Consider the following 13,496-nt stretch of genomic DNA (forward strand, 5'->3'; position numbering starts at 1 on the left):
TAGTATTATCATCGATTGCATTTGCACGTGAGTGTCGAAAATGTTTCGACATTTCAATGACGGCTGTAGCTTCCCAGGCATTGTTAGTTCCTGGTTTGTTTACGATACTTTGGTGTGGGATTTCATTAGCATATCGTTCCTATATTCAAATTAACTCTAATTTAATACTCAACTATGCAGTATGTAAATACTGTACTTCCATGTCATTCTGGTTTCCTGGGAATCTTTATAAGATGTCTTCTAATTATCATATCCCATATTTATTCATTTTATGATTATAGGTAATTGGCATTTAAACTCTTAGTATCAAGTGCTTTGAAATTATAGCCTAATCACTAGACATGATCAACTTGCTTTCTAAACAGACATTAAAAATATTTCTCTGTAGACTTAGATGCATTTATTTTATCTACATCTAGTGATATGTCTATTTCTTTACATTGAAGTACATACAATACCTGCTTCGGTATCATAAGGGTCACATCGTGCTCCCTGACCTCAAATAATTGTAGCTCGCACCTCGCGCCACATACCGCGCCTGATGTGAGATTCTTGCTCACATATACAACTTCGAAGAAGGTTACATATTTCTTATACACCTTATGCCCCGGATTGTGAGCAGAAATGCTCGCGTGTGGGAGTTAAAGATTAGCTTTGATTTATTGCTCCTGTTATTTCTCAGAAGGATGATACGAAAATAGGTGCTATTAATTCCAGTTTGCTTTTTTGTTTCTGCTCAATTCCATACATGGTCTGGTCTGAATTGTGACCCGTTATTTTGTGTAGGTATCTAACGGGAGTTTTATAAAATTAATCTAAGTTTTCGTTGCGATGCAATAACTAACATTCTACAAAACAATGCTCAGATTGGTAGACGTAGCAGTGCAGAAAGCAATTTAACCCAACTCACAATCAATTCGCCGTCCGTAATCAGAAACGTTGTGAACATTCGCTTCAGTTTCAATTTAATAAGGAATTGGGAATTCACTGAAATTGCTTTGGCATTTCCAATTTTGCATGTAACCTATAGTTTACATTTCAATACTGACATTTACGCGTTTTCTACTAGCTATTACTGACACTAGAAAAGATTTAGTTCGGCTTTCCATTTCTACTTTATTGGCTAGGTACATATAATTATATGTCGTTAGTGTAACAACATCAACCGATTTTCTGAAGTCTAGCGAAGCTAAATAAGATTTTTGCTAAACATTTAAAGACTGCGCTCTAGTTTTGCAGACTCGTTATTTTTAAGTTTCGGTATTTCGGACTTGTGTATTCCCGTTGGTGCAAAAGAAGGTTGGTAACTGTAGCCTATTGTATCTCGCCTGCACTTTTCTTTGTCTTCGATTTCTTTAGATGGAAGCTGCTGACTTTTAGTATTTGCTATAGAAGTTTACACGTTCGTCCCCAAAGACCAAAAATGTACTTTTCATCGTCACGTTGTTTAGCTTTTCACAGTGTTTTTATTTAACTGGCAGGTCAGTAAAGCAACGTATTATAATGAACGCTATTGTTTCCATATTTTCCATTGTCGCGTTGAAAGATAAATATGAATTTAAACAAACCTTGCCGGTCTGTACACAGCGTGTTTGCTAAAGTTATCCGTAATGTGCGCGAGCTCTCACGTCATTGTTACGTAGATGCTTCTACACAAGTGTATTTGGTATACCTATATTAACATTCAATATAATTCTTGTTCAATTATTGATATTATTTATCACGTCACAAGTTTTGTCTATAAATAACAGAGGCTCTAGTAAAAGTGCCCCACAATCAATAGAGTAAAAGAGAAGTGATTTGAAAGTGTCTAGGTACCGGCAAGAAGTTCTCACATATTTCCTTAATTACTCGACTTCCGTTGTCTACGCTTGTAATTGATTTACAAAATTGCTCATGGAGAAGCCCATGTTAATTATAATCTACACGTGTATACTTTACAACAGTTCTCAAGCATTAAATGTTGCTTCCAATTGTTTGTGGGATCTTCAAGATCTTCAGAAGTGTACTTTGTTATAAACTTTGTAATTTATATTACTTGTTACGTAACCATTATTATATTTTAATGGATGGTGACGGTGAGAAACTGCTTCGATAGTCTGCTGTTGTAGGGTCTTTGCTGAGTTAGGTAACTTGACTATTCTGAACATTAATTTCTTAGTTTTATTAGTTAGTTCACTCACAGAATTACTCTGGAATGTAGCGCAGTTTCCGTTTACACCATGACAGATGTGCGGTTCATTTTTGTGTCATTTTATTTGATGACATAACTACCGGTTTTGTAGTAAATTGCCATTTTGTTTAACACCGTTGTTTTGAACAGGATGTAATATTTTTGGACCTATTACACTTGATTAAGCCTTTATCATCCTTTAGTGTTATAAATAAAATACCTTATCTTGATTGTCGCCTATTCTAATGTCCCAAAATATTGCATTCATATGATACCTACTTAAGTCACAATTTTCATTAATATATGTCCTGCATGTATGTGGTATAAGTATACACAAAGTCTCGATTCGTCTACTAACAAGTGCGCCGGGTCGTCGTGATAATGTGTCGGCGCGAGCGCACGTTTCGTACCACGGTGTACCAAGCGCCGCCCGGCACCGCGCGCGCACCACAGCTGTTTTTATTCTGCACAACTAACAGATTAGCCGTAAAACAATTGTAGGAAACTTGCATTTCTATGGTTGCATAAGCTTTTGTTGTGGCGTTATGATTTCAAGTAGTTTGTCTAGTTCGCTGCGTGTCCAAGGTTTGACAGAAATATTGTAACTGCTTAAAAAAATATTACGCACTTCAATAACGTTCTACAGACCTTACAATGTGTTTTATAAAAATATAAATACTTACCATGTTTTATTTATTCGGCAAGGCCCTAACTAAGTGAGTACTAATACCTTCAGACAACAAAACGTGTCTTTATTTAAAAATTTTCCGTAAGAAAATCCAATTCTATTTCTGTATAATCCGTCCTTTATCCGTATTGAATGTAAGCTCAGCCAGTGGACTATGATAGTGATAGCGCTTTCTTGTCCGAGGTCGACGTGTATGTGTGTTTGCGGTGATTCAATGTTTGCCCTGAATGGTGGACGTAATCTCCTTTATGGTGTTTATTTTACGACGGCCCATTCTTACACACGCCCGGATTTTTGTCCAGAAATAAAACATGAGAGCTCTAAGAAGAATTTTGAAGACGTAATAAAATGCTTGTTACTAACCTCGTAAACTCACTGTCTGTGATTTTAGTATCCGCGTTTTTACGATTACTTTTATTAAGGATGAAAATCCTAATGGACTTCTCGATTATCCCTTCTGAAACTGTGTGTGGCTCAGATATTAAATCATCCATAATTCCGTGAGCAGCTGAAACATCAACTTTATTTCCTGGTCATTAAGTCGGGTTTTGATTGCTAATGTTGTACTATTTGATATTAATGTACTACGCAAATTGTATGAAGGCCGTACATGTGTTTGACGTTGATGCATGTTCATGCTTCGAATAATATATATTTTTTGTGCTCCATTAGTTTGTTTTCCTCTTTTTGCATATTGAAATATTGTTTAATTAGCTGTCGTATCACGAACAAATGAAGTTATTATTTTATTTATATACGTACGATGGATTTATTAATACTGCGTGTGTTTCTACACTTAATATTAATTGCAGTCAACAGTTTGAGTGTCATAACAATTAGTGCGGTTACATAAATCTGCCTGGTTGCGTTCCTTCTTAGATTTCTTGGTATACAGTTGATCCATATTAGCAGTTTGTAGCTAGCTGGTAACATTAGCAACTTTTCCATTACTTAAGAGGTTAGATAAGTAGTTTTACTAGAACCGCCACTACCACTCATTTTCGTTTTCCGTTCCATAAGTTCTCAAGTTTTCCAGTAAGTTACTTTTCTCTTTGAACCCATTCGTTCGAAGTTAAAAATGACTTTTGGAAGCAAATGGTACTTTATCTTCTGCGCAGTGTGTAGAGGCTATTTGCTCATTGTATCGACACAAAATACCCAAAATTGTGATTTGATTGCAACAAAAAGCCAAACAATACCCAGCTTCACCATCAATACCATATAGAGTGACCCAATTTATGATCAGTACCTGCCTGATCTATGGATCAAAACGTACCATGTACCGTCCCACACTGGTATAGCGAATTATCACACAATGACATTCCGTTCTGCGTATACGCCGGTTTGATGATTGATGTGTATTGTCAGACAGTATTTGTTATTGCTTACTGAGAAATTGGAAAGGTGAGAGAATGGCTCGATCTTGATACGGAATACCTGTTTATATCAGTTTCAATGGCCTATGTTCCGTGTTTGGTAAATAAAGCGCATTGGTTCGGGATTAATTCGTGCCTAAGTATCCATTTGTCCCGGTTGTTATACTCCAAGTATGATCATTATGGCAATAAATCATTCCCTAATGGATCGCGGAGGACAGATGACAGTTTCACATAAAACACTGGTATTCAACCGAATTTGCTTGCTGAGTAAAGCTTGACCTATTTGGGATAAAGCCAGGCAGGAGAAAGAAATTAATAAATCTTGCCTCTCTTTAGATAGGTCAACGTCCCGGTTTTGAGATTATAACAAAAGATACGCTACAGCTACAGAGTATCTACAGAGTTGTAAAAAGACCGTCGGGAGTGTTATTCAACTCCCAGACTTGGGTCTGCCTAGTTTGAAATTCTGTGCACTTAACTCCGTCCTTTTGTGCGCGCAAAAAGGCGGGCCGCTTTGTAAAAGCAATTCTCGTTAAAAAGGAACATTGAATTCTCAAACATTCTCGTATATTTTCTTACATTGTTTGTAATTCAGAATACGGTTTGGGAACACAGTTTAATGAACGTAAATTATGTGTTTGTTTTGTAACGAAAATTGATGACAATTAACTCCCCTTTGGTGCAGACTATTATAATTCCTTTGACGTTGTGTTTCACGGAGAAAGTAGAGCGAAATGGTTTAATATTTTGATTTATTTATAATAACTTTATGACGAAGTTAAGAGATTATTAATTTCCATCAATGTCTTATATTGACAAAAAGTATACGGCATATGAGAAATTCTCGCGACCGCGGCTCAATACGATTGAATTTCATATCAATTTCTTTTCGAATACATACTACATGCGGTTTCTTGTTAGTCTCTATGTATGTACATAATTTTACTGTCACAGCGAGTGGTCCGTACATTATTAAATGAATGGCAAATGATGTCCATATAAGTTACGTAAGTAATTATGTATAGTAATTGGCATCATTTGCTACACAGAATACTGGAATAAAATATGAAGCACTTAACATTTGGTAGTGTGTGTATTTCTGGGCCTTTTTGATGACGTGGGGAAACCTTCAATAGGCGCCTAGGTTTTTTGTAAAGAAAAACTAGGGAGTGTAGGCTTTTTGCCTCTCTAAAACCACCCCGGTGACCAACGTCATCACCTAAAGAAGCGACTGAGTCCTAAGATATTCAAAAACCACGTTTTGCCTTTCATGTTGTATTTCAATTATAATCGCGTCATCGATTATGTATTTTAAACAGGTTATGTAATTGTCTTGTACAACTGCTTGGCTAATGACAACCTCATTTCACTACAACACTACTCATCTTTTATTTACTTTACTATCGATTAAATATTCTCTCCACGATTTTGTGGTTTCTATTTTGATTCATGATATTGCCAGCATTGCACAATCATTTCATTCAATTATTCTATTGATTTAACTAGTTAGTATTATCTTCAAACATTATGATTATAACTTAGTTCTAAGTAACAGGTACTTCTATAGCCTGTTAGTCTGTCTCTCATGCACTGCAAACTAAATACATCCCACGATCCTTTGTACTAGCTAAACGAGCCATAAATATGAGACAGCACTGGCGGAGAGTCGCACAATTAATGCACTTGCAACATTAGCTGTGTTTATTTTTTTTTTTTTTATTTATTCATTTATTTCAGGCTTCATAGGCCCATATAAAATACTATAAACTAATACATTAAAATTTATAAATACTATTATACCAACATAGTCCATGTTTACAATCATAACTTATAGTTTGTCTTAATTGACAGCTACTATCTGCAATTATAATATAACCAGTCGGACACTTCCTCTTATATACTTTTACTTCTCAAATTAAACTCATTTAAACTAATTTGATTTAAGGTGTTAAATAAGCATAATTAATTTAAATTTAATGTGGTTGGTCATCCCTCGTTAATTACTTGGAAAGAAAGTTTAACCATAATTCGTTCATAAAGTCTTTACTTTAGTTGTTATGTAAAATATAATTTCGTAACGGTACTTCAGTATGATAATGCCTAATTGTAATAAGAAAGTCTGATTTGTTTAGATATGAAGCCATGACAATACGATTATGAAATATAATTATGATAATGCCACTTTCAACGGACCTATCATTCAAGTCTTAAGATTAAGTTAAAAGATTATTTTGAATGGACCCTCCATTCAACGTAATCTTTCGAAAGGAAATCCTAGATGTAATTTTCGAACCATTTCATAATAAAAACTTTCATCATGACTATGATTTAATTAATCGAGCGACAAAGTCGAAGTGGGTGTCCAACGTCCATTACAAACTTCCTTTTACCCATAAAGGAAGCGTCTGTCTACTCGCATTAATCACGGCTTTTATTGGAACTTTCAATGAGACGTTTTCTTGCTACGATAAAAGCGAAAGAGGATTAGTTTCGAATAGAAACTTTAATCATAACTTACTGGACATTTATTGCATCTGCACGTATTAAATCAATCTTTTTCTCTTGTTACAGAGGCGTATTTCCATGGAAAAGCAATTCATCGAAAAATCACGACTCGCCATCTTCAGTGGTGTCATGGCGGCTCTTTGGAAGCAAGTCCAGTGGGAACTTGGCTGCGAAGACTATAAATTCGGAAGCTCAGAAGACTTTGACTCCAGCGTCGTCTGTAGCTAACACCCCTCATCATCATAAGAGACAAGGGAGTTCTGCCAGTGAAAAGCAGTTTGAAGACTTGGTGGCTAGTTCAATAGCTCTTATACAGCATGACAGGTTAGTTAATTTTGACACTTAGGACTAAGTAAATAGATCCACGAATTATGAGATGTAATGTCAGTTTGTCCCTAAATCAAATTTTTACAATTAATCATCAAGAGCAATCTAATGGATTGCAAATACTCGTCTGTGGTCGTCAGACAAACTTTACTGACATTTTGAACTAGCTACAGAAAGAACACAGACATAATAAAGTAAGAAATAGTCTGTCGTAACTGTGTAGTACAGTTGACCTGACATCTGTTTACCTACGCGTAGGCAGTATCACGTCGTCTGATGACGTCTCCAGCTCGTAAATGTTATTGTTTTGTCCCAGTTACACGGAAAATAGTCGCTTAGCCGTAGTATCGTATGCGTGTACTAATTATCTTGGAAGCACAATGTACAATGTGGATGTATTTAGAATTCTTGGTCATTTACATCGACATTTTCAAACGATTCATCCTAGATTAGAAGTGCTACCACCATTAATCATCAAGGTTCAAAAGACGCATGAACTCATCAACCTGATGAACCCAAGCTTTCTTCATAAAGTTCAAAGTAATTTTTAAGTTCATCAACATCGTGCTACTTATCTACTACCGGGTTAATAGCCCTTTTGCCTACTTATGAACTTGATAAAGGTTCCACACCTTATATTTATAGTTTATGGGAACACGGTTCAGTGTTCGGAATTTTGGAATCAATTATGTTTGGATCTTGTAAAGGTTGCTCAAGAAGGTCTAGTTTCAAGCCATTGACTTTGCCCATTATATCTTCTTTGAAGATAATTTCTGCTCTGTTGTCGTACTCATTGTTCTTTCTTTCTCCTTCAAATGTGATAAGTTATCAATAAACAAGTTTCTTAATTATCAATACCGCACGTTGTTTATAAACAAGGCATTGATAATGTTCTTCAAGTTTATAAGTTTTGTTTATTCAAAGTTACTTCAAAAATAGATTCAATATCTTTGCGGTCAAGTTCTATGACCGGATTTATGACTTGACCAGTCAAATTCAGAGTTCATTTCATTGTAAAAAGCTCTCGACTACACCAAAAAACGTTAATCCGTCAATTTCGTTCAACAATTTCCAGTCGCGGATTTGGACAAAAGGCCATACAAATTGTCGTAGCTATCCATAACTCCACCACAATGGGCGCCGCTAGCCGGTGACATTTCCGAGGTTACACACAGGTGCTATTTGACCGACATTGCTTGTCCCAATAAACTGTTTTCACGTTTTCGCGTCACGGTTCGCTGAAACTGTTGGCTAATTAACATTCGCACTGAATTACTGAAATATGCTAGCTTAGGCCTCCATTCTATACAACAGCAATTTCCCCAAAATTCTTGGGTAGGCTAATGAAGCTTTATTATCAAAATTATTAAAGAGATTCATTTGTGTGACTGTAATTAGATTACAAGCTCTAAAAAGAACTCTGTAATGTGGTCTTTTGTATTAATGTTCTCAATTATATTTGTCATTATTTCAAATTACATACTTTTCTCTTAGTCTTACAATTTGGTCCTTTTGTACGCTCGTAATTATTTCCAGTTTTCGTGTACGTTTTTCTGTGAACGAAAGCCTTTACTAGTGCTTTATTATTACCTCTACTTTCTTAAGTACTTTTAGTTCAAAACCTTTTTGATTGCTATCGTGATTGATGCTAATACTTAAATAAAAACTGCGTATGTGGGTGCGTCGACATGCTCCAATAGTTTTCGACCCACCTTTCCTGTGCGTGCCAGGATATGCTAATCCTCCGAATTATGATACCATAATGGCGGACCTGCTAAATTCCTACGCAGCTGAACATATTATTTAGTTCAATAGTTTGATAGTTGGTCCTTGTTGGCACAAAATGAAGATGAGTTTATTACACCGGAATATTGATTATAAGTGTAATGTTCTCGTTGATCGCTTATATTAATTTTGTTGATAAACTATATTAAGTAGATAATCGTTCATTGAAACGTTGCGATATAGTTGTCCATTCGATATTTGGCAATTCATAATTTTATCATATCCGTTTATGCAATCTCTAATCGTATTAGTTGGTAATCAATTCTTGCATCGGGTTTTACCAAATGGCCAAGTAAAAAATCACATTTGAAATGACTAACAGCAGGTCATATTTTCCTTGTTAATGAAAAAACCTGAGACGTTTTTATATTTGACGTCAATGCATAAGGATGGGACCTGAGTAAAATGTATTTAAACAAGTTATTTCCATCACAAAATAAACAAAAAGTACTAAACGTTCACAAAAAGGATTATTTTACTTTGAAGGTTATAATCAATGAGCCCAATTACTGTTAATTGAAGCCATTTTGACTCCATAGTCCACTCAAACCTTTGAGTGCTTCTGTCCTCCTAGTTAACTAATCCCTATGCCCATGACCTGTTAGAAATCTACAAGCAAGTTTAGAACATTGACACTTGTAACAAGATTAGGTGCTTGAGTCGAAGGCCTAGCAGCTACTCTGCACTGATAAGAACCTTCCAATGTATCACGCATGAAGCCATTGTTATAAATCGTATTAACACGTGTAAACAGCTTCTGTTTTATTTCATTTTTAAATTATATTCTATGAAATAAACGTGACATGTACCTTATTACTTTCATAGTTTCTATTGATATAATAAAATTAGAATTATAGACTATTAAATCTAGAGAGTTGTTGTGAGTCTTGCGTGGACGAACTGGTTATGCACGTGTAAGAGTCACGTCTAGATTAATGAGACAAAGGGTTGTTACATTGTCAAGTACACAACAGGATTTTACCCACTGTCCCTCCAAGGAAGGAAAAGTTTAAAAGGAAAAGGAAGGAAAACATGCATGCACATAAATTATCCTCCAAAAGTCCTCACACTCTAATACAATCAATACACATAATCAATCGCATTGAAGTTACCTCTTCAAGCATAAACCCACAATAAATAAATATTTAATCGCCGTATTGGAACAAGCATTCCAACCATACCGTGCGTTTGAAAAACATACCTGCTTGCATTGCAAACAACACGTGTTATTGAGTGACGCACTAATATAAACGGGAAATACCTAAAAGCGTATAGATTGTTTGCAAGATCTATCTAACATTATCTAGAAGTAATCTTCATTAGAGAATAGAAAAACATTTTTGTAAAAACTGCATGTTTTCATCAGCGCATGTGTAAAAGAAAATTCAATTATGTGTGCTGCATCGTGGTATGTAGTTATTCTGCCAAAATTCCCAGACAGTTGTTCACTTCAACCATTTTGTCTCAATATTAGATAACAAAGGACGTGTTTCACGAAACATCTTCGCGAAATTCTAATTTCCTTTTTATTGCCAATTACACAAGATCTAAAGTTCTGTTTGGCAATCAAAAAGAGCTTTACAAGCTTCCTTGCAGACATTATCCTGGATATAAGCGTAATCCGAACGGAATGCCGCATTTAATTTTGAGCGGCTAGAAATAAATGTGTAGATATTTTAATATTCATTTTCGATGATCCTCTATATATCCTTCATAGCGTGAGGGTTTGACACTATCGTGCTTTATCTATCCACCGACCTCATTACTTGTCCGTGCTTTAGAATTTAAATGGCCAAATTAATATTCACAACACAACGCGAAAATTACCGGATTCACGCAATATCGTTGGCACTTGTGCTAAATTTTCATAATATCCGGGGGAATTTGGAGCGTTAGCCCTAATACATTAGTCATAAACAATATTGTTTAGTACCTGGTCTTCCCCTATGGGTGCAGAGTGGGAGCCGATCGATTATAGGCCACGTGCGGACATTACTCAAACTAGAACTTCAAACAACAACGCCTACCTTTTATAATATTACAAAATTATGTACAAACTTGGTATTAATTTCAATGTAATTAGTAAGTTTTGCCGTGACTGACGTGGAAAGCCTACACCGGAGCCGTAGTATCTAATTACATTCCTTGTTAGAGCCAACAATAGTCTATAGTTTGAAGTTTACCCAACATTATTATAGGAAAATGGCAGAGAACAGTTATGGGAGTCGTGCTTGAAGGTAGCTGTTTTACTTTTTCCAAGCACTACAGAGGCACAGAAGCGGAAATACCAGCGTAATGACAGACTTGCCCTCCGCAATTTGCTCGTTCGTGACCGCTCTAGGGCCTGGTGTAATAGCGAACTTTATTTAATCTGTGCTGCTCATCACGCTCCGGTTCACGGCACTCGGAATATTTTTCAAGTGCTCTCCAAATATCCCCGCATTCGCAAAGCAATTTTATATTTTTCAATATTCGCTGCTGCTATCGAATTTCCGTTCTGCTTCGGATTTGAAACGGATTGAAATTTGTAATATCTACACGGTTTTTTCTAGTGTAAAGTATTTCACATTGTTACTGCGCAATGTTGAGTAAAGAAACCTAGCCAACAATTGTCTGTTATTATAATAATTTAGAGAATTGCCCTTTGCTGCACTGTGTCGTCAGACTTATTTAAGTAAATGATGGTTTAGTGAGATCTCATTTTGGTCTTCCAGACGATTTCGTTACCTCACAGATAAATTCAAAGATATTAATGTTTTCACAATTCATCATTATGGATTTGGCGTATTTATGTAGATTGTCGGTCCATACGGTGCGTGCGTAGCTTATAAGCTAATACACTTAAGATTTAAATGCATGCATAATGTAACACACTCATACGTGCATTAAAAACGGAGACGCTTTTAACGGAATGTGACGATGAATTAAACATTATTCGCAATTCGCTTTCTTAATTCAATGTGCGCATTTAAATAAATTATCTTCTCTTTATTTGATTGAATGGCTGCAGAGGTTGTAAAGGTAAAAAATACAAGGAGCGTGGAACACGCAACTGGCCATGTTTTTATTTTAATTGCAATTTTGTAAGCTGATTATCAAACGAAGATTAGCGTGGCCGTTGTTTAAAGGTTGATTAGGCTCGTAATTTTTAACTCGTTTTTATTCGTTCGTGCTTGTCTTTAAAATGCTAATGGCTTTGGTATTTTGGCGTGTAGCTGTGCAAAATTAGGCATGTCCAAGGTGCAACCGTGGTTTTCGAAAGGTGCACCCGAAGTGTTTTTGGAAGTATTTGGTTCCAAAGATAATCAACATGCATCTGCGAGCTGCATTAATGAATATGTTATTTATAACAGTCAATTAAAGTTTATAGTTAAGATAATCGGTATGCCCCTGTCTTATTATTTTACATTGAAGTAATAACAGCATTATTCAAATGTTATCTCAAGTACCATATTTATGAAGGTGGAAACGTTTTACGATTGTTTGAATGTGAAGATACATACTGCTGACATTTTCCAAAGCAATGCTCATTTTTAGGAAAGGCCAAGGCTGAATTATTAGAAAAAGAGGTAGCTTTGTTTATTACTAGAAAAGGTTGTAGCAGATTTGAATTTATAATATGACATAGTTTGAAAATTCTTAGAAATTTTTGTTTGTGTTTTGCTGTGAAACGAACGTTTGGTCCTTCTGTACGAATCTGAATAGCGAGTTAGAATATTTGATTCTGTTGATAACGTTGGTAAATATAAATTTTTTTGAAAGTTCCCTTTAATGTAGATATAGACGTATAAGTAATTCTGTTTACGTTTGTAAAATACACTTACTCCAACTTCGCTTACTTTTCTCAAGTAATCTGTTTTGTATACATAAGTAGACGTATTTGGGTTTCTTAATATGGAGAAGGTTTTAGGTAAAGTCAAAGCTGCGGGTTGATACTAGTAAGTATTTCAATAAAATCAACAGTCAAGTCACCTACATACATTTAAAATACGTTTGTAAAACTTCTCCGAATTCTGATAGTAAACAACAATGTAACTTTACTCGTTCTAGATTCATAAGCGTGCACCTTTGATGCGTGCATACATAATGTAGCGCACGCGAGCCCTGCACGATAACATTTGAATATTCAATCGCAGCGCGATGCACGATGGACCGATCCTTTGTTATCTAATTGTATAATACTGCATAATTAATATAATCATTGGGAATTATAATTTTAGGTGCGTTTTTTGACTAGGTGTTATTAGCAATCAAGCTTGTTTGGTGATTCTGTACCCTTAGTACGAGTTTGACTCACGTTTAAAGTAACTGAAATGTGAGCGCGTTTGGCGCTCTGATTGGTTGGTTCAATCGAGCCGGCCAATCAGAGCGCAAAAAACGTTATGCAAATTCGTACTAAGGGTACAGAATTGTGGTTGTCGTATCACAAAACTGTTTGAATATTATTTCTACCTGGTTTCTCTACCTGATCACTTTCATGATTTTAAGTAAGACTTTCTAAGTATTTTATTTCTACCTTTCAGAGCATCTAATCTCTGAAGTAGCACGCCTACTTTAACCAGTTTAAATTTTTCAATTGAACCGTCTTTTAGGAGATTATAGCATGTATGTACTTATAAAACTAACCAACATTTTTTAC

The 13,496-nt window shown here is 35.5% G+C and overlaps 1 protein-coding gene across 1 annotated transcript in view; it reads left to right on the forward strand.

The window, feature by feature from the left end:
- The window catches only part of LOC118272389 (TBC1 domain family member 12), a 46,527-nt gene that overhangs the window by 21,421 nt on the left and 11,610 nt on the right, over positions 1-13,496 (forward strand). The window contains exon 2 of the mRNA XM_035588862.2: positions 6,812-7,069. Coding sequence (XP_035444755.2) covers positions 6,812-7,069 — 258 coding nt within the window. The remainder of the gene's footprint in view (positions 1-6,811; positions 7,070-13,496) is intronic.

Source organism: Spodoptera frugiperda, chromosome 4 (genome assembly GCF_023101765.2).
Source record: "Spodoptera frugiperda isolate SF20-4 chromosome 4, AGI-APGP_CSIRO_Sfru_2.0, whole genome shotgun sequence".
Classification (NCBI taxonomy): Eukaryota; Metazoa; Arthropoda; class Insecta; order Lepidoptera; family Noctuidae; genus Spodoptera; species Spodoptera frugiperda.